Genomic DNA, 18,427 nt, shown 5'->3' with positions numbered 1-18,427 from the left:
CAGTGCCCTAAGAGTCTAAGCCAATGACCTACAGAGTGTTCCAGCTGATCTCAATTTCCCTGGCACAGCACAGTAAGAGTACTGTAATATAATGCAAAATGTCTCTAAAGAGAAACTAGATACTGGCCCAAGTCTTGCCAATACACAGTTAAATAATATCAAAGTACCCCTTTCATCTGAATACTGGCTTCACACGCATGTGTCATCCTTCCCAAGAGTGAAAGTAATCTTCCACTGTGAATGTGGGTTGATTGAAAAGCTTTTACTGGACTTAGTCCCATAAAGCATACATGCTTTTTAACTGGCACTACTGGGCTGCTAAGACTGAAAATGCTTATAAGGAGACCAAAGAGGCAAAGAACAGTATTTATTCTAAGCAGGGGTTATCCAAATTTAGAATGTGCTAATAGTGGTAAATCAATACTCAAATGTTTATCCTGATGAGGATCTCTTTTAACATCTAACAATATCAGACTTCTCCCAGTAACTAAACTAAATTCACATTCCTAAGTTTCCTTCCAAACTCTTTATCATTTAAACTATCAGTACATTCTCAAATACGCCCTCATTCCTTCCCTTAATAATAACTACTTCCTCTGCTCCTTCCCCATGCATTAATTCATTCATTTATTCTTTCATTCAGCAAAATTTACTGAGGGCCTATTAAATGCCAGGCATTTCTCTATCTGCTGGAGATTGAGTAGTATATAAAACAAAGTCCCTGCCGTCACAGGGCTCATGTTCTAGTGCAAAAAGGCAATGGGAGAATAAACAGATACATGTGTGAACATGTAATATGCCAGATTACAGTAAGTGCTAGAGAGAAAAACTAAGCTGAGTAAGGGAGAAAAGAGTGCAGAGGTAGTAGAAGGCAATGTCAATCTTTGAACTCCATCTGAGCTAAAAATAGTTTTTAATGATCCATCATCCAGTAAATCAACTAAAGTGTCTTATAATGTAACTGAAAACAATGTAAACCACCTGACTTGGAAAAGATTTGTCACCCAATCGTATTCATTCACTTTCTCAGTTTCTGGACAATTTATCAACAAGGCTTTACCACTAACGATATGGTACTCTTTCACTTAAATATATTTTGTTCAAAGTAAAACACTCAGAAAAATATGAGGGAAAAGTGTTAATTTTATCACACTTTGGCCAAACCAACATACTGAAGAGGCTTTTGCATTATTTCCAATTTTTTTAATAAAATGCTTTTGTCTTATAATGTGCTTTAAATGTATTTTCATCAAAAGTTTAGGGATGTATACTATCTACAGTAGCCAAGACATGGAAGCAAGCAACAGATGAATGGATAAAGAAGATGTGATATGTATATAGACATGGAATATTACTCAGCCATAAAAAGAATGAAATAATGCCATTTGCAGCAACATGGGCGGACCTAGAGATTATCATACTAAGTGAAGTAAGCCAGATATAGAAAGACAAATATCATATGATATCACTTACATGTGGAATCTAAAATACGATACAAATGAACTTATCTACAAAACAGAAACAGACTCACAGACATAGAAACAAACTTATAGTTACCAAAGGGAAAAGGGAATAGGGGAGGGATAAATTAGAAGTTTGGGATTAGCAGGTACAAACTACTATATATTCAATATCCTGTAATAAACCATAATGGAAAAGAATATGAAAAAGAATATACATATATAGCAAACTGAATCACTTTGCTGTTCACCAGAAACTAACGCAACATTGTAAATCAACTATACTTCAATAAAAATAATTTTTTAAATCCTTCTAAGTTAAACATTAAAAAAAAAGTTTAGGACTGTAAATTTAGTTCATTCAGTTTAAGAAAAATGTCAACCATATAATTGGAAAAGTTAGTCCTCACTCTCAAATCAATCAGCCAAATCAGATTAATGTTCTATCAAATAGAGTCCAACTTTACTTTTCAATTCAGAGTTATCAATATGCATTCTGAGAAAAAATATTTTAAAGACCACTAAAAATTCATTATGGAATACAGCTTTTAAAAGAAATAGCTGAAAGCTCTCAAAATTAAAATAGTACAGAATTAAGAGTTCTGAGGAGTAATGACAAAGTGCTAGGAAGGCCATGGGGTTCCTTTGGCAATTGTGTGAGGGTACATTTCTACCTTGATTTTCAGCTTTTGGGTGTAATTTTTAACAATTAAGTATAAAATTAGAAACAGCTTCATTAATTGCAGTATTCATCATGATAAAATTTTCTTATGGTTTTAATGAAAGCAAATGGTATATACTCTTAAAAATTAGTCTAGCAGCTAGTATATTTTATTAATAGAAAGTGGAAAATACTAACATATTTTATGATAAGATAGGATGGGAACTGACTGGAATTAATATTTCATTATATGATTTGATAAAACAGGACAATATTAAGACACAAAATCTGAAAGAAACTATGTACAAATTATATCCTTGAGTTTTATCCAATTTATCTTCAACAATTTGGTAGTCTCAAACAGGATTTCTGTTACATTTAAAATAATCCGAACTACTAACTATTGTAGATGCTGCAGCACACCGTCCAAGCCTGCCCCCTTCAGGAGTGAAGCGCTAATTCTCCCTGCTGTTAGTGTGTCAGCCACTAAGACCCAGCTAAGTCCTCCCTGCCTGCCATTGCTCTCAGCTGAAGAGAGCCACCATGCCCAAGATCAGGTCCTCGCAGGGCAACCCAGCCTCTGAGCCCTAATTCTGAACAATTCTGTAAGACCATCCCAGCTGGAGCTCCTAGGGGATCAGCTGATGCCTCTCTTGTGGCTGCACTGCAGCCCAACTTGTCCCTGTGTCCATCCCACAGGCATTGTTTCCAAGGGCTCTGAGCCCCAGTAAACTTCTTGCAGGCAAACCTAGGCTCCAAGTCGGCTTCCCAGAGAACTTCCCTCACCCACAGCACTAACCTATATATAACATCAGATGTTCGCAGGCACATTTTTTTTTCAGCTATGGATGGGTCTCAAGTGGTGAGAATAGTGGAAAATACATCACAAAAGGCCATTTTCAGCATTCAGTATTTCCCACTGGTGCGCTATTTGCTTTGTCCTTAGGAAACTCTCCCTCAAAGGCTATATATGTTTGACAACAGTCAGTAGAGGGAAGAACTGAAGTCAGTAAATGAAAATTGAAAAATGAAAACTGTCATTACTCCCATCACATCATCATATATCTGAATTTAGAATGTTTCAACACTAGCCAAAATCCTTATTTCTAACTATGTCTTCCCTTAACAGAAATATAAGGCATAAAAAGACAGGAACCCCTTCTGATTCATGGTACTTCGATTAATCATTAAAGGAAGCTTTCCCTGTGTGTGATGCCCTAGAGGTTTACATGCCCCGGGGTAATGCACCAAGTGAGAAGGTTACTGTGAACACAGGTGGGTTTTAGGAAAAAGTACAAATGGAAGATGAGGATTTGAAAGCTGGTTATCTTAAATCTTTGAGTTTGTAAATCTCTTGGAAAGTCTTCATGTATATCCATGGTGTATATGTCTCCCCATTTCTACAGCATGAGCACTGGCCTAAATCATTTACCAATGACATAAACAGGTAACAATTAAAACATTTGCTAACATCTACTCCTTGCTCTAAGAGACCCGTATTATAAACCCAATTGATATTCCACTTAATTTTTCCTAAATGTGTGGGTTTTTAGCACTATACGCTGGAAGTGTAACAATTCACCATGTACTTTTCACTTACAACTCCATTAGATAAGAATAATGATTAAAATCAGAAATATATCCGTTAATGTTATTACACATGATCAAAATTTCCTATGCGTGTAACGAAAGCAAAAGACATATACTGCTAAAATCTCACTGGTCCAGGAGCCTAGTATATAACTTTGTTTTTGTTAATAGAATCTGTTAACAAAATTAGAAATACATTTTAAAATTTGATGAAGAGGAGGAAGATGATTAATCATGATTAGAATAAATATGTCAAAATATAATTTGTTGGCTTCCCTGGTGGCGCAGTGGTTGAGAATCTGCCTGCTAATGCAGGGGACACGGGTTCGAGCCCTGGTCTGGGAAGATCCCACATGCCGCGGAGCAACTGGGCCCATGAGCCACAATTACTGAGCCTGCGCGTCTGGAGCCTGTGCTCCGCAACAAGAAAGGCCGTGACAGTGAGAGGCCCGCGCACCACGATGAAGAGTGGCCCCCGCTTGCCACAACTAGAGGAAGCCCTCACACAGAAACAAAGATCCAACACAGCCAAAAATAAATAAATAAATAAATAATATAATTTGTTAAATTGGTTTTAACTACTTATCTTCATTAATCCATTTACTCATTAATTCTTTTAAGGAAAGAACCCAAGAACAACAAAACCAAAGCACTTTATTTGGAAAGAAAAACAGTAATTAGAGCAAATAAATAAATGAGACAATTCAGATTATGGTAAATACAACCAAGGAAATATACTAGGAAATGTGATAGGATGGGAAAAAAAAAAAAAGGTGTAGAGGGATACTTTAGTCAAAAAAGGCCTCCTTGATGAGATGATCTTATGCTGATATCTAAAGAATAAAGAGTCAGCTTTGTAAAGAACCAGGAAAAAAGGTTCCAGATGGAGGAAACAGCCAAGCTCAAGGCTCTGAGGTAGCAAAAAGCTTGCCAAGTTCACATTCAGGTAGGACTGTCCCTGTACTGTGGCTGGAGTATAACGAATAAAGAGTAGAATGCAAGTACAGTTTAAGACATAGACAGAAGCCAAACCACATAGAATCCTGTAGGCCAAGGTAGAATTTTGAATTTTATCCTAAGCTATCAAAAAGTTTTCAACTAGAGAGTGAGATAATGTGATCTACATTTCTAAAAGTGCATTTCTAACAAGTGTATGGAAAATGGACCAAAATAAGCTGAAGTATCAATAGAAGCAAGGAGGCCATTTATAAGGTGCCTAGATGTCAGAAGACAGTAGCTCAAGTTGGGATGGTAGCAGTGGAGACGGAGAGAAGTTTATGGATTCAAGTATATTGTGATGAAAGATGTAGCAGTACTTGACAGAAGGCCAGAAAGAGGACTCCTTGGTTTTGGCTTGAGTGATCAAGTGGATGACTTGAGCGATCAAATGCATGACTTGAGCAAGAGTTGTTTAGAGAAGGTCTTAGAAGTTATGCCTACCTCAAACCCTTTAAGCCAAGCACAACCAGGTGCATACTGAACCTATGCCAGCCTCCAATGTTCATATCTAATCTCATACCCTTATTTCTAAGTTTAAATACAGTTTCACCACCCAACCTGGCCCCTCCCAGATACAATACTTTTTCTGACTCCCTATTATTTGGACCTAGACTTTGATGCACAATTTCGAGTTTACTTAGCCCCTTCCTGCCCACATCATCTCCATAAAGGTGGCTCCTGTGCACCTTGCCCCATGGCACCCAAATGTTCTCTTCATCAAAGGAGGTGTGGTAACCACGTGAGAAGATCTGAACAAAGACTGAGAGGGAACTGCTGGGGCCAATGGGACCAAAAAAGCCTCCCGTCTACTGTGAAATCATTAGTACTTCAAGAGCCATTAGAATCACTTGCTTTAGGAATAGAATAAAATTGTAGCACTCTCAGGCCCAGAAAGTGTGGTTAACAGGCTCATATCACATCACTCAGCAGCAGCAGGACCATATTAAAAACTAGGTTTGTGGATTCCTAGTCCAATATCTTTCAATTACATCATATGGCCCCACATCTTTCCATAGAAACTGTATTAAAAACTGGTGCACAGGATGTTGTAAATCTACCATCTGGGGGAGCTATCGTGGGTTAAAAAAAACTTTTACTGCCTGCCCTAACAACCTAACCACCACATCTAACATTACATCTATGGAAAAATACATGTGAATCAACAGCCAACTTAAAAAGGATCTTTTGGAATAGACAGAAGCATTTGTAAACTAGTTAAGAATGTTAATCCTCCTATTTGTGTTTATTTTCTCTGTGGCTTTGAAAACTACTCAATGAGTGGAACCAAAGGGAAGGACAAGAAGTAAAAGATGCTCTCCCTATGTCAGCTCACCTATTTGTCTTCTAAACTGATTCTGGAAGCTTCCCTTCTGCTCCCTTTCCTTAGCAAAGACTTGTGGCCATTTCCTAGGTTCTCCATTGAGCCATCCCTTACCTAGAGTACCAAAAGGACAATTCCCAAGTCTGCTTATCCTCACTCAAATCAGTGCATACCTTATACAATGGAGTTTATTACTATTCCATATAAGCTGACATGATTCAAAGCAACAACCATAAAACTGCAGAAAGCTTTTTTATATAAAGATCCACATTTATATTGAACCATGAATGACTCCAATTTTCCTTCTCCTGATAGAACATAATATATGCCCCTAGAGAAAAACAAACCAGAAGCTGAGCTTTCAAAGAAGTAAAAAATAAAAGTCATGTTGCAGATAAAGGTTGGACTGCAAGTGTATCCTGCAAATTAACTAAAAATTAGAGGCAACCTTCAAACTGGAAATAAAACCTTGACGAGCAGAAGATCTGCTAGGCGATTTAAGTTTTAAAATAGGAAGAGACAGCTGTCTTCTGTTACAGACAAAGGTAACTAGCATGAAGTAGGGAGGATCCTGAGTTGATAGCTCCTGTCATCAGAGGCCAAGGGACCTCAATAAGATGCAAGCTCAGGACAAGGACCAAGGAATATGACCTTCACTGAAGGGTGGCATCAACTGAAACCACTGTCAAATAAATGCCCTTCACGTGAATTAAATGATTTGAGGCAAAGGAGTTGGATACTGTGAACTGTGGAGGCTAAGTCAGCCAAATTAATCAGTGGGTTGCCATGTATCATTCATATATTATAAGAATTTGTTTGTGTGTCAACTGTTTTTTGCTTGAGCTTTTTTTCCCTAGGGCACTAGTTGTCCATTGTTTCCTCCCACCTCCATACATCATACCTACTGAACTCGCACTTCCTACTCACAGAATTTGTTCCATAACCCTTGCTGAGTGAACAACGGTCCAGGTCCCTGTGTCCCCTTGGCCACAGCTGACTGAATAAGAGCGGAACACACTGGGCTAACAGCTCTCTCCAAAGATAGATTCCCGTCAGTTACCACATGCTAAACCAGTAATAGGAGGAAATATTTATTCCAATAGGGGTGGCCACTGGGGGCCACATGCAGTGACATGCAATCAAGACAAGCAAGACTGTAGAGAAATGTCAGAGGATGAAATGGATTTAGAAAAAGAAGCAGAGACTATGTGCTGTTTTTATGGGAAAACAAAAGAGAGAGAATGGAGAAAGTGTCTGTTATATTTTCCGCAAATATATGAAATTTACGTTTCATTTTACATTATATAGGATTTTGTAAAATGGCCTAGGGGACCTATATACAATTGATATGCTGTTTCCATAAATTTAAATTGCCAAAGACCTAATTTAAAGATTTTGAAACATAACCAGCTTGTAATTTGAGGATTTCATGTATCATTCCAACTAAGAGAATTTGATTATGAATGATTTTAAATGATACCAAGGAATTTTTATTTTTGTTAGGGAATAATGGCATGTTGGTTAAATGAAAAAATGTACTTTTCAGCAATGCATACAAAACTAGGTAGGGATTCAGTGACAGGATGTCCAGGTTTTACATTTTTTTAAGTAATTTATTTATTGTACTTCAACAAATACAATAAAAATTTCAAAAAGGAATAGATGAAGTAAATGAGACAAAATCTTGATAACTGCTGAATCTGTAAAACGAGAATATGGGGGCATAGTTCATTGCTTTCTACTTCTGTGTATATTGGAGAAATGAGTATTTGAGTTTGGATAATGCAGCAGCCACACAAGAACCACACATACAAGTTTCGCACCGTACAAATTAAGATCATTACTGACATCATGAAGGAATGACATCAGAGGCCGTTTAATTTGGGGACAGAGATGAACTTATTTTTTGATAGTACCTGACATGTGAGATGAAAACGAAATCAAAGGCAGAGCATGTGGAAAATAATTTCTTAATTACTTGGAAAATAGTTTTTATTTTCCTGAGATATACAAAAAGGTTTAACTCAATATGGAATAAACCAAAAACAGTGTGGTGAGGGGCAAACACATTCAGAAACGACATTCTTTTTGATCTTCCTTTATCTAAACTGTGGAAGCATGGGCAAATCACTTCCTGTTTATGTACTTTAAAAAACAAAATCTTAAAATGTGGATGACAGACCCACTTCCTGGCTTTAGTGTGACTGTGGACTGTAAACTGCACACAAAATCTGGTTATTAATAATACTAATAAACCTTACTTGTTGATAGATCAATTATTTGATAGATTTTTCATATCAATTTTAGGGAGAAGATAGAAGAAAGCTGGAGGAAAAAAGCACAAAGAGACAGTTATATTTGAGGAAGGAAAAAAAAAAAAAAGGAATCCAGGTCCTTAGGTGGAAATTATCAAATGGCATTTGTTGCCTCTGCTTTTGTATTATGGGCAGAGTTGTAACTAACAACAATTGATATAGGTTTATTACTGTGCTACTCTTATGGTTCTCAATTTCTGTGGAAATTGTACCTTCCTAACAAAGGGCTGTCAAAGCCTCAAGAAATCCAATTTTCATACCTCAACATAATAAAGGCCATATATGACAAACCCACAGCCAGCATCGTTCTCAATGGTGAAAAACTGAAACTATTTCCACTAAGATCAGGAACATGACAAGGTAGTCCACTCTCACCACTATTATTCAACGTAGTTTTAGAAGTTTTAGCCACAGCAATCAAAGAAGGAAAAGAAATAAAAGGAATCCAAATCGGAAAAGAAGTAAAGCTGTCACTGTTTGCAGATGACATGATACTATACATAGAGAATCCTAAAGATGCTACCAGAAAACTACTAGAGCTAATCAACAAATTTGGTAAAGTAGCAGGATATGAAATTAACACACAGAAATCTCTTGCATTCCTATACACTAATGATGAAAACTCTGAAAGAGAAATTAAGGAAACACTACCATTTACCACTGCAACAAAAAGAATAAAATACATAGGAATAAACCTACCTAAGGAGACAAAAGACCTGTATGCAGAAAACTATAAGACACTGATGAAAGAAATTAAAGATGATACAAACAGATGGAGAGATATACCATGTTCTCGGATTGGAAAAATCATATTGTGAAAGTGACTATACTACCCAAAGCAATCTACAGATTCAATGCAATCCCTATCAAACTACCAATGGCATTTTTCACAGAACTAGAACAAAAAATTTCACAATTTGTATGGAAACACAAAAGACCCTGAATAGCCAAAGCAATCTTGAGAAAGAAAAACGGAGTTGGAGGAATCAGGCTCCTGGACTTCAGACTATACTACAAAGTTACAGTAATCAAGACAGTATGGTACTGGCACAAAAACAGAAGTATTGATCAATGGAACAGGATAGAAAGGCCAGAGATAAACCCAAGCACATATGGTCACCTTATTTTTGATAAAGGAGGTAAGATTACACAATGGAGAAAAGATAGCCTCTTCAATAAGTGGTGCTGGGAAAACTGGACAGCTACATGTAAAAGACTGAAATTAGAACACTCCCCAACACCATACACAAAAATAAACTCAAAATGGATTAAAGACCTAAATGTAAGACCAGACACTATAAAACTCTGAGAGGAAAACATAGGCAGAACACTCTATGACATAAATCACAGCAAGATCCTTTTTGACCCACCTCCTAGAGAAATGGAAATAAAACAAAAATAAACAAATGGGACATAATGAAACTTAAAAGCTTTTGCAGAGCAAAGGAAACCATAAACAAGACGAAAAGACAACCCTCAGAATGGGAGAAAATATTTGCAAATGAAGCAACAGACAAAGGATTAATCTCCAAAATTTACAAGCAGCTCATGCAGCTTGTAATCAAAAAAACAAACAACCCAATCCAAAACTGGGCAGAAGACCTAAATAGACATTTCTCCACAGAAGATATACAGATTGCCAACAAACAAATGAAAGGATGCTCAACATCATTAATCATTAGAGAAATGCAAATCAAAACTACAATGATGTATCACCTCATGCCAGTCAGAATGGCCATCATCAAAAAATCTACAAACAATAAATGCTGGAGAGGGTGTGGAGAAAAGGGAACCCTCTTGCACTGTTGGTGGGAATGTAAATTGATACAGCCACTATGGAGAACAGTATGGAGGCTCCTTAACAAGCTAAAAATAGAACTACCATACGACCCAGCAATCCCACTACTGGGCATACACCCTAAGAAAACCATAATTCAAAAAGAGTCAAGTACCACAATGTTCATTGCAGCTCTATTTACAATAGCCAGGACATGGAAGCAACCTAAGTGTCCACTGACAGATGAATGGATAAAGAAGATGTGGCATATATATACAATGGAATATGCCATAAAAAGAAATGAAACTGAGTTATTGTAGTGAGGTGGATGGACCTGGAGTCTGTTGTACAGAGTGAAGTAAGTCAGAAAGAGAAAAACAAATACTGTATGCTGACACATATATATGGAATCTAAAAAAAAAAACAAAAATGGTTCTGAAGAACCTAGGGCTAGGACAGGAATAAAGACACAGACGTAGAGAATGGACTTGAGGACCTGGAGAGGGGGAAGGGTAAGCTGGGACAAAGTGAGAGAGTGGCATGGACATATATACACTACCAAATGTAAAATAGATAGCTAGTGGGAAGCAGCCACATAGCACAGGGAGATCAGCTCGGTGCTTTGTGACCACCTAGAGGGGTGGGAGAGGGAGGGTGGGAGGGAGACGCAAGAGGGAGGAGATATGGGGATATATGTACACATATGGCTGATTCACTTTGTTATACAGCAGAAACTAACACAACATTGTAAAGCAATTATACTTTACAAGTCAAGATGTTAAAATAAGTCATGAGGATGTAATACACAGCATGGTGACTATAGTTAATAATACTGTATTGTATATTTGAAAGTTGCCAAAAGAGTAGATCTTAAAAGTTCTCATCACCAGAAAAAAAATTTGTAACTATGTATGGATAGATGTTAACTAGACTTATTGTGATCATTTCAGAATATGTACAAATATCAAATCATTATCTTGTACACCTGAAATTAATATAATGTTATATATCACTTTATATATCTCAATTTAAAAATAATTTTTAATAAAAATTTTTTAAATTAAAAAAAAAAAAAAAGAAAAAGAAATCCGATTTTCAGGTCCTAGCTGTGACACCATCAGCCACATAGCATTTCTTAGCCTCAACTTAGTCGCCTGTAAAAGAAGAGTGCTTCACCTAGATGATCTCAAAGATCTCTTCCAGCTTGAACATTCCATGACACACTGTTTTTCATAGGTGATTTTTTTATCTTTAAAATCTTCAGTAGCTTTATTTTGAATTAGTTATCCTACATAAATCCTGGAAAGCAATTAAGCAGAGCTACTACACAAACTGAGTCCAAGCACAAAAATAACCTGGGGGGAGACAAACTCGAGAAAAGAACTGATTCTTTTGCAAGGGCTAAATATATCTTATTCTTTCCCTTTCTTCAAATAATAAGTGCTAAAGCATGATTTCCTGGTAAATTTCAATCAGAAATAGAAAAAAAAGTAAGACACCTAAATTCATAGGTTAAGTCACTTTTCATATAAAATTTAAATTGCAGGTAACTTTTCTGAACCATGTATATGGAACATACACTTTAAATCTGCTTCATTGATAAACACAAAGAAATATGCTTAAAAAATATATCTGGCCAGTACTATTAAAAAAAAGTGGGGAGAGGGAATAAAGTATCCAGATTTTATCTCAATCTAGTTCTTATTTTAAAATAAAAATACTGAAAGCATACAGTATTGTATACTTCGAGACATTTTATTTGCAAAAAGAGATAAAGCATATCCTATTTGTGGCTTCAATGCATTTTACCACTCATGCATTATGAAGACATCTCAAATTGTAAAAAAAAAAAAAAAAAAATATTTATGGCCTGTAAAATGATTTTTGACTGTGGTTTGGAAAGGCCACATGAAATTTAACGTTTCCAGTCTGGACTCTTTCAAACTTTCTGGTCATTTATTTATAAGTAACAAGTGCAATTCTTCACTTTTTCTATGGGGAGAAAAGAATTGCTAAAATGACTGGAATGGTTAAACAAAACAAATGAAAGAGAGACTATAAAGAAATGAGACATCGTCTCCTATAACGTTGCAGTCATAAATAATAGTCAATAGAAACCTAGCACATATAGTCATCTACCTCATCTCAACCAAAGGTCAGAGATAATTGGGCCTGAAATATCATCTTGTAAAAGGGTAATCTGTGTCACAAAGACTGAGCTTGGGAGAATTACTGACAGAGTCATCTGTTCCCAAAACCTCCCTCATTCCAAAGAACTGAGCATATACAAAGGAATAAAAACAAAGGATCAGTTCTAAATGCAAAGTCCAGGTGGGGAAAAGGGAACTAAAAGAATGCAAAAAGGAACGTTCCTCTTCCCCAACTCTGGGATAACCTTCTCTTCATGGGGACCCCCAACCTTCGGGCCACGGAAGAGAGCAGGAGCAGGAAGGGCACTTCTCAGGTGGAAACACCCCTTTGGGACTGGTCTCCAGGAGTCAGGCCAGAACTCTGCTCCTGCAACAGCACAGCTGTCTGTGTGGGAGCAGTGCTCTCTGAAAAGGTCACCGTGGAAACAGGACCCAAGGCCGAAGCAGGAAACCGGTCAGAGTCAAGGGTAGCATAGCACCCTTCTCCCACGTTGCCGATTTGCTGAACCTGATCTGAAGAAATGTTATTCCGCAAGATCAGGCGTCTTACTCTAAGATGATGACTACCCATACTTAGGCCACAACCTTTACTTGACCCTGACACTCACACCCACTCTCTTTCTCGTTTTTCTCCCTCTATTAACTTAAGCATAAAACATTCTCTCCCTATTCAAAACAAACGCTGCCCCTTGGACACATCTGGTAGACGAGGCATTCTCCCAGTGCTCATTCACAAAATTAAAGTCGGAGTAGACCCCGTCCTCTCTCCTTCCTCTGTTCAACTCCTAAGTCTTAACCCAACCCCGAATCAAAGCCCCACCTTGATAAACACCCTTCGAGTGGCATTTTTGCCCAGCTCAGTGCCTCAGCGCCTAGGATGGTGCAAGGAACATAGCAGGCCCTCCATAAATAGGGAAACAATGTATTAAATTCCCCAAATGCCTATTATGCCATCATCAGATATTTCCTTTTCCCATTCTGGATCATAGGGACAGTCCAGAATCGATTTTTTCCACCACCATGACGCACAGACAAATCTATCATCTACATTCCCATCTTACATCTTAACCCCAAAGCCAAGCTCTTAAAAGGCCCAGACATTTCAGCAGGGCTGTTTTTTCCTTGGGCTCTGTCTTTACAGGTCTTGAAAGAGTCTCCTCCTTGATCATCTCCCCATCCAAAGTCTCAGTCCCACATACTGAAGGACTTGCCTCCCCCATCAAAGACTCTAATTCAGAACATACCTCTGCTCCGGGAATATTTACTCCCACTTTCTCCAATCCTTATCCAAAAAGCACATGTACCAATTAAACTGCAACCCCCTCCCTCCCCCCAAAAAAACAAGTATATAAGCCTTATTATACCAGACATCCATCAAAATACAACATCCCATGGAATGCTTCTCTACTGTCTCTATTATTACTGTATGTTATCAAGAATTCATCTATTTCGTGGGGCATTTCCTTCATTCCTAAAACTATAAACACACATTATTGAACCCATCACAGGTAGTAAAAGTGCTGAAAAAACGGAAGAGAACGACAGATGGGGGAAAATAATTGACTGTCTTCTCCTCTCTGTTCATTATCCCTCTCCTTGCTGCAAGCATCTGACTATTTAAATTTATTGCGTCTACCCTTGCAAGAACAAGGTACATCTTGCATAGTGAAGCTTCTCTTTGTTTTGTTGATTCAAAATTGGGAGAAAAAAATAAAAATAAAAAAAATAAAAAATAAATTTGGAGAAAGCATATTCAAAGAGATGGGATTATCCTAGGATACACTAATTTTTTTTCAAAAAATGTATAATTGCTTTGGATCTCCCCATAGTTGCTTGGTCCTTGATGTCTAATTTGCTCAAGTCAGTCCCAAAATAGAAACTTGAAAAGAAAGAAAATCATAAAAATTAAGTTCATAAGCTAATCATCACTTACAAGTCATCTGCCTTCTGCAGCCAGTAGCCTCCAAACTGAGGAATTCACTGAAAGAAAACCTGCGGAGTCCAAAACTCCTATTACCTTTCACCACAGTTCACCATTATCACTTTCCTTTAGTAAATAAAGTTGGCTTGGGTTGAAAACGTGAAAGATTAAAGAAGGTATTAAAAGAACCAGTCAATCCCCTTCTCATCACAACACCACTGCCAGCCCTTCCAATTTCTGACTTAAAATCGTTCAGCTGTTATCATATATAACTCTCCCACCTACAATGTGAATAATAATAGCTCCCAGGCTCTGTACTTTACATATATTCTTTCATTTAACCCATCCCAAAAGCCTGACATGTAAGTTTTAAAGTTCCCATTATACAGATGTGAAAACTGAGACCCTGAAGGAAACTAATGGCTATGAACTGTATCAGTCAATAGAGTTATTTAAAATAGGCCATGCTAGTACTTTGTTAATAGTGTAAGAGTATCTTAAAGACTAAATGGATGTAGAACTCCTAAGATTTTTTAATTAGAACACTTTTAAATGCATACCTGTTTTTTCCTTGAATTTGCTTTGGGAAACAGGCCTGCTGACAACACAGATGTAAATGGAGAGCAGCATAGCTCAGGAAAAGGGTTTGGAATAGATGGCATTTCCAGAACATCAAGATCTTTCTTTTTTCTCCTACACCAAGAGAACATAGAGTGTAATTTACATAAAACAGAATGTAAAATATAATTGCTGTCAGGATTAAAAAGTTAAGGCCAGCATGCACCACTCTGTGACAACACTAATATTATATAAAGTATATGGCAAAGGTCTGTGGTGTACTTTCTATGGGTCAAAATAAGTTAGTTAATTGATATAAATCAATCTTCTTTTGTATTCCTTTTTTGGGGGCCTTTAAAAAAAAAAAATCACCAGGCCTGGAAACCCCATTTCCAGCACTTCTGATAATTTTCCTGAAGCTGAAATACAGACTACAGAATTATTGATGCAAAAATCATCCTGAGGAGCTAGACATTGTTTTGCATCCACTAAATTGACAAAGTCTATAAACATTTACTGAATTCATCCCTATGCTATTTTACTAATCACTTTTGCAAGTTATGGTTTATTAATTATAGCTGTGGTTCATCGCACTTCAAATTTCATTCACAATGTTGCCCACACACAGTCTGTTGATTTTTCAAGTGCTTATAGATACTAAACTGCAAGGCAGTGTTTTTGAGAAGGTTAAGTGAATAGAACTTGCTGGTGTTAATGCACTCTAGTCCACTGCGGAGTAATTTTAACTTCAGTGAAGTTGAAGCACTTTGAAAATCTGAAGAAGAAAAAAAAAAAAAAAAGCACCACTTAAATGTATGAATATAAAGGACTACAGATTTTTGTATTGTTGCAGCCTTTTTCTTTCCTGAAGTATGTGCGAAATTGTGAACTCTACAGGCACTTAGTGATGAATGCTATGGAGACTGGGAAACCTTTTAAAGCCTCTATTCTTTCCTGCTGAACAGCAAGACTGCTCAAATGTCAATCCGTGCTTTGCCTCTCCAGGGTCGCTGTAAGACTCTATGTGGGAGGTGAACTCATTTATTCTATGATTTTTTTAAATATATGAAAGAAAAGGATTTTATTTTTAATGCAGGACCACGAAGCAAGAAGGAAGGGGGCTGGCCAGCCTGGAGCTCGGCCTCCTAGTTCACACCGACGGGCAGAGGCGAGAGAGATCCGAAGCTCTCAATGAAACGGTGATGCTATTTATAAGGCGCTGAGAGATCGCAATGTCCTGCTGATCCGGTAGGAGCCAGCTCAAAGGCAATTGTCTTCAGAGAGTTTCACAAACTTGGCCCAGCTCTGGGCACATGGCTCGCCCCCTAGGACCGCCTCCTCACCCCCTCGCCGGTTGCCAACCCAGGACACTCCCCCGCGCCCTCCGAGGGCTGCCTACCTGTCTGCAGCACAGCCACGGGTCCCGTCCGGAGGGGGCAGGAGCGCCCGCGCGTGAAGCCAGGGTGCCGGCACCAGGTCGCGGGCGTCGCCCCTCCCCTGGGCAGCGCCGCACACCTGGGTGGCCAGCGGCGAGTCCCGGGCAGCCGCCCGACCCGCGGCGCTCTGCCCATCTTGCAGGGAAGTGGTCATTGTCGCCGGCCGGGGAGCTCGGGCGTCATGGGAGACCCGGCGCGTGGGGAGAAGGAGGTCGGGCGGCGGGAGGCGAGGTGCCGGCTCGGCAACCCGAGCACGCTGCAGGTGCGGTGGCCTCGCCGCCTGCGCTCCGGGCCGGGGCGGCTCAGACGCTCGGCCGGGCGGTAGGCGAGGCGGCGGGGGAGGGGAGGGGGCGGAGGAGGAGGGTGGGGAGAGGGGAGGAGCGGCCGGTGGGTGGGGGCCGCGGGCGGCGGGGCGAGGCGCAGTGGGGGCGGGGAGGGCGCCGGGCGGGCCCCGCTCGGGGGCTGGGGCGCTGGGGGGCGCTGGCTCGGAGCCCGCGCCACCCGCGCGGGGCCCTGGCTACCGGCGCCCGAGGTCCGGGCCGCCGCCTCCCCAGGTGGGCGCCCGAGCGCGAGGCTGAGCCCGAGGTCGGGGCGGGCCCGCGCCGCGGGAGGTGGGACCCGTGTGAGCCGGCGCTCGCGCAGGGCTAGCCTGGCCGACCGCGGGCGGGGCAGGGGTCTGGGCAGCCCTGACCCCCAGACCCTTTCATTCTTCCTGCTCTGCTGTCTGAGATCACCTAAGCTGTCGCCGGGCCGCCATGACAGGCCCCACCGTGCCTGGAGGCCAGGGGACCAGGGGGCCAGGTTTGTCCCGGTCTTTCCCCCACGTGCCTCTTCTTCCTTCCACTCCGCAGCTAAACACACGGGCGTGGGGAAGGGGTGGACGGGGAACAGGGAGTACAATCGGTGTAGAAAACTACTGAGACGTTTGAGGATTCTTAGTAAGGTATGAGTAAACCTGACGTGATCTTGGGAATTAGAAAAATTAATTTTCTTCTGATAAAAGTAGCTCTCATTTACTGAGTCCCCACTCTGCCTGGTCCTGCTGCACCTCACAACAGCCTCATAAATTAGATGTTTACCCCATTTTACAGTTAAGGAAATTGGGGCTCAGTGTCATGGAGTACCTGGTACAAATAGGGCTAGTAATAGTGCAGTCAAGCTTCCAACCCAGAAGATTCCATACTCACCATCCAGACTGTTTGAAGTGGTAATTACATTAGGCTCACCCTCTGAGATAAGGCAACCCTACTCTGAATTCTTGGGTAGTAATTCTGTTTCTGCTCTTCCTGTAAGTGTCCCCATCCCACTGCACTGTTTGGGATTTTCACATATTTTACACACTCTTTGTTCTTTGACCAAATTAGGTAATATTTGTCCCTGGCATCTGTTACACCAGGTTTTCTTAACCTTCTCAACCTCTGCCCAGGGAAAGGCAAACACTGCCTCCTGAAGAAACTGGCAAAACCCCCTCCTCCATATCTGTGTGTTCACACACACACACACACACACACACACACACACACACACGGCCCTTGGCACCAACCACTGCTGACACCCAGGGTTTGCTCACCCCCAGCCTGTGAGAAACCTGGAGTACTCCACTGAGGCAGGAAATCTTTGAGTCAAAGAGCTTACAGAATCCAAGTTCTTCATTTTTCTGATGTCAAAATTAAGACCCAATGAAGAGCAGTACTGGCCTGGGTCACACGTTGGGTGTGGTCTGTAGGACACATTATGCAACGCAATGGCTAAGCCCAGTAGTTCCCCTGAGGGATAAAATCAGTAATACTAATCATGATTATAGCTAACATATTGATGCTGTGTGCCAGGCAAAGCCCTCATTCACATCCAATTCCCTGAAGTATGGTCTGGATTCCGTATGTGGGTTTTAAGAGAGTTTAATGTAAACTCTAATGTAAGCATATAGATATGTAATGTAAGCATATAGATATGTTGAGGTCATTCCAGCAAAATAAAAAAGAGTCATGTATTTGCAGATAACTTGAGCTAAAGACATAAAGAAGTATACTTTCATCATCGTGATCATCATCAATCATTCCTCTTTTCATCCAAAAGTTCTGCAGGCAACCATTGCTCCTTTCTGAAAATGATATAGTTTGAGCATTCTAACAGGAAAGTGAATCAATGGCTAATGTTTATCCCCTCTCTATTCTCAACAACTCTTTCTCTTTCTGTCTCTGATACACACACACACAAACACACACAGAGAGAGAGAGAG

General features: G+C 39.9%; 1 protein-coding gene across 7 annotated transcripts in view; it reads right to left on the bottom strand.

Annotated features, from left to right (window-relative positions):
- Nucleotides 1-18,427, bottom strand: part of GRB14 (growth factor receptor bound protein 14) — a 177,117-nt gene that overhangs the window by 108,912 nt on the left and 49,778 nt on the right. Inside the window, exons 1-2 of one of the 7 annotated variants that reach the window (XM_082395317.1) lie at nt 16,152-16,678; nt 14,755-14,887 (exon numbers count right to left, since the gene is read on the bottom strand). The exons of 1 other annotated variant lie outside the window; for it this stretch is intronic. In XM_082395317.1, coding sequence (XP_082251443.1) covers nt 14,755-14,887; nt 16,152-16,342 — 324 coding nt within the window. In that variant the 5' untranslated portion in view covers nt 16,343-16,678. Of the gene's footprint in view, nt 1-14,754; nt 14,888-16,151; nt 16,679-18,427 lie in introns of those variants that run through there. 5 more of the 7 variants (XM_082395319.1, XM_082395315.1, XM_082395322.1 and 2 more) reach the window with 5 other exon arrangements.

This window comes from Balaenoptera borealis, assembly GCF_965194805.1.
Source record: "Balaenoptera borealis genome assembly, chromosome: 6".
Taxonomy (NCBI): Eukaryota; Metazoa; Chordata; class Mammalia; order Artiodactyla; family Balaenopteridae; genus Balaenoptera; species Balaenoptera borealis.
Note: the sequence above shows the minus strand (reverse complement) of the source record. Positions and strands in the feature narration are given on the sequence as shown.